This window comes from Mus pahari, chromosome 3, assembly GCF_900095145.1.
Source record: "Mus pahari chromosome 3, PAHARI_EIJ_v1.1, whole genome shotgun sequence".
Lineage (NCBI taxonomy): Eukaryota > Metazoa > Chordata > Mammalia > Rodentia > Muridae > Mus > Mus pahari.
The window spans coordinates 73,507,955-73,512,060 of NC_034592.1; the positions used below are offsets into that span (position 1 = coordinate 73,507,955).

Here is a 4,106-nt window from a genome sequence, read left to right on the forward strand (position 1 = left end):
CAGTAACAAAAAACAAATTACAACAGACAGTCTATAATGGTTGAGTCATTTTTATTTATTAATTGAAATTTAGCTGACTCAAGAATTTGATTAAGACATGGGTAGGATGCTAAAATACAAACAAAATATATGATTGCTCTCCTCAACATGTTGGATGTAGGTACATAGTTGATTTTTTTTTTAAATCTGGAATGCTTTTTCATGTACTAATATTTATTCTGTGAGTTAAAAAATGAATTGTTTATATATATAAATACATAGGTATTCATAAATATAACAGTTAAAATTAGTGAGACTAAAAACCCACTTTTTAATTAAGAATGAAATTTTATCTATCTAGTGATTCCAAATACAAAAGCCCATCTTCCATGTACATTTGCAAAGAGGATCTGTGTCTCAACATATTTTAAAATAGGCAGAGCACAAATATTACACTTCATATATTTACATGTAATTATTTTCATACTTGATCATTCATTTCTGATTCTTTAAAATAAACAGAAAAAAGGAAACAGGGGTTCTGATTCTTTAGAAGTATCTGTTTTATAGTTCTTTGGTGATTTCATATATATTTTTATTGGATAATACATAATTAGAGAATGATTACACAAATATAATTTATCCTAAAACATTAATATTCATCTCAAGAATGTAAGAAAATTCAGCAGCAATTTTTATTTTCAAGGTGTTTCAAATAGCTCCCTTGGAAATCTTTTTTAAATGAAAGTAAAATATCAAAATTCTTCAAACCCTGTACATTTTTAATCTAATCTTCGCCCATAAAGGGCAAAATATTCAGCATTGTGATAAACATTTTCCTTACTTGTTTATAATTTATGTAATTTCAGATAGACACAGATACTGTGGATCATGGACTATAGGACTAATATCACAGAATTTATTCTCCTAGGACTTTCTCAGACAAAAGAAATAGAAGTTATCTGCTTTGTATTATTTTTACTTTGCTACATTGCAATTTTATTTGGGAACCTTCTTATCATGATTTCTGTCACATGGAGTCACCTCATCAATCAGCCTATGTATTTTTTTCTGAGTTACCTTGCACTTTCAGATTTGTGCTACACCTCCACTGTGACACCCAAGATGATTATCAACTTAGTCACAACAAAAAAGTCGATTTCCTACAATGGTTGCATGACGCAGCTCTTCACTATGCACTTCTTTGGTGGCATTGAGGTCTTTATTCTTACAGGAATGGCTTATGACCGCTATGTGGCCATCTGCAAGCCATTGCACTACACCATCCTCATGAGCAGGCAGAAGTGTGATGCTGTGATTGCTGCTTCCTGTGCTGGGGGATTTCTGCATTCCTTTGGTCAATTTCTCCTGGCAGTCTTCTTACCCTATTGTGGCCCCAATGAAATAGATCACTACTTCTGTGATGTGTACCCTCTGCTTAAACTGGCCTGTACTGACACCAGAAAAATTGGTTTCTTGGTCATTGCTAACTCTGGCCTAATGGGCTTAGTGACTTTTGTGGTCTTGTTGATATCATATGCTGTGATCTTATACACGGTCAGGTCTTACTCTGCAGAGAATCGTCACAAAGCTCTTTCCACATGCAGTTCACATGTCACTGTGGTAGTCCTTTTCTTTGCTCCTCTATTGTTTATTTACATTCGGCCAGCAACTACATTACCAGAAGACAAAGTATTTGCTCTCTTTTATACGATCATTGCCCCCATGCTCAACCCCCTGATTTATACACTCAGAAACAAGGAGATGAAGAATGCCATCAAGAGACTATGTTACCGAATGGCAGGGAGTGAAGGAAACAGGTTAAAGGGTGTCACTGTTTTCCACCATCACACAGTTTCTTGAAGGTGTTTAAAACTTCAATCAGCGAAAAACAAATGTCCTGTCAATGTGTCTAGGGATATGTACAGGTGTCTCAATGAGACTATATTTACCGTTCTCTGTGTTAAACCAGATATTTTGACTGTCCTTATTTAATATTCTGCAGTTGTTGATGTCCACATGGCTTGTACTAAACTGCACCTTTGGTTCTGAAATTAATTATGCTTGACAAAAAGTCATTCACAGCAATGTGCTACCCTCATGACCACATATAACGAGTTATGCTGTTTGACAATGCTTAGTAAACTCGATCTAGATCCAGCTTCCAGAAATAAGCAAAGATAACTCTTTTCTGTACCTGTATCAGAGAATATCTAAAAGATACACTTTCTATATCACAAAATATTTCTTACATTTTTATATTCTAGCTTAATTTTAAAATAGCATGTATTTTAACATTTTACATTTCTAAAATCAATTTATTTTCCCAAGCCAAAAATTCTCTTTCATGTAGTCATTGGCATCCTCTGGCTTTTACAAAATTTCCATAATCTCCTCTTCTTCATTGTGTCCTGTGCCTTATGAGGTCTCACTGTATTATAGATGTTTCTTTTAAAGATGAATGCTCCACTCCTATTCATTGAGATTTGGCCTGCTATGTGTTTCTGTAACAACCATTCATTATTCTGAAAAGTAAATTTCTTTAATGAGGATTGAAAGAGTTTCTTTCCTTATTTAATAGTTAAGAATCAATGAAAACTTGATATTTGAATAGTACCATTGAACTAACACAAGTATCAAAAATATATGTAAAGCTAAGACAAGAAATATCTAGGGCCAATCAATACTTAATTCTGATTCAAGAGAAGTTCAGAGGACTCAGAAAAACTGTGTTAACAAGAAATGGATTGTAAGATAGTTTATCTTCTGTCTAAATCAAACAACAGCAAACTTAGTGCTGAATAAAGAGGAATCTCTAAAAAGCTATGACTATAATGGAGGAGGATGAAGAGAAAATAACATGGGCTAGGTTTCTTTAAACAGCAAAAACATAGGCTTGCTCTCTGTAAACAGAGAAACATGGACTAGCCCTCTTTAAACAGAAAAGCATGGGGTAGCCTTCCAATTCAGTATATAGGGTCCTACGAGTCAAAGAGGAATGGAAAAATAATTTCCTCAAATATTGAACCTTGTTTATCTTCATCTAATTTTTACATTCATGCTGAAACTCCTGAGCAGTAATTGGAACAGGAAACATACACAGAGCTGATCTATACACTTGGCAGTGCCAGCATAAAAATCAACATAGTCTTGAATTTGTGTGCATGCATGCATGCATGTGTGTGTGTGTGTGTGTGTGTGTGTGTGTGTGTGTGTTTCAGAAATTATATGCATATACATATCAGGGAAATCCAATTAAAACTTTGAGAGTTCATCTTAAACCACTTAGAATAGCACAGTACTTGCCTATATATTATGGTTCTGGCTATGGATTTTTATGGTGTGTGTGTGTGTGTGTGTGTGTGTGTGTGTGTGTGTGTGTGTGTNGTTCTGGCTATGGATTTTTATGGTGTGTGTGTGTGTGTGTGTGTGTGTGTGTGTGTGTGTGTGTGTGTGTATGTATGTGTGTGTGTGTGCGTGTGTATGAGAATGTGTAAATTTCTGAGCCTTTATGTGTTTCTTGTATTTTCCTTTGACTCTTTTTCTTCTACTTGTTAGACCTATTCTGATTTTTAAAAATGTTTTTATTACTTTTTTGCAGTCCAGTCATTACCCCCCTCCCAGTCCACCTTCCCACTGTGAGTTTCTGCCTGAAGTAAAACTAACTTTAATAAGGTCTGGGTTCATCCTGAGAGGCGGGCTGGGCTGAAATGGAATGTGCGAGAGAAATTTGGAAGCCAGGACAAAATATTCTGATCGAGACTCAAAGTTTAATGTAGGAGCTCAGTTTATATAGCGTGGTAAAAACCCTAGTCCCCATTCCCAGTCTTTGAAGGCACAGGTGAATGTCCATAGGTGGGTCCAAGGATCAAGGCACAGGTGAATGTCTATAGGTGGGTCCAAAGGATGTTGTCTTCTGGGACATCGAATGATCTTTTCAGCAGGCGGTGGAGACACAGCAACAGCAAAGCAGCTCTGGCACATCTGAAGATTTCTGCCTGTGGATCTGGGCTTTGAAAGACAGTGATCAGTATAGACAGTAAAGCTTGGCAGATCTGAAGATTATAACTGCAGGTGGTCCAGTGGCAACCTAGAGCTGGGAAGCCCCAACATCCCACAGTTCCTCA

The 4,106-nt window shown here is 36.1% G+C and overlaps 1 protein-coding gene across 1 annotated transcript; it reads left to right on the top strand.

The window, feature by feature from the left end:
* Positions 1–870: 870 nt before the first annotated feature.
* Positions 871–1,842, top strand: LOC110319124 (olfactory receptor 4P4-like). Its single transcript, XM_021194558.1, has one exon. It carries the CDS (start codon positions 871–873, stop codon positions 1,840–1,842), a length of 972 nt encoding a protein of 323 aa, XP_021050217.1.
* Positions 1,843–4,106: the final 2,264 nt, after the last annotated feature.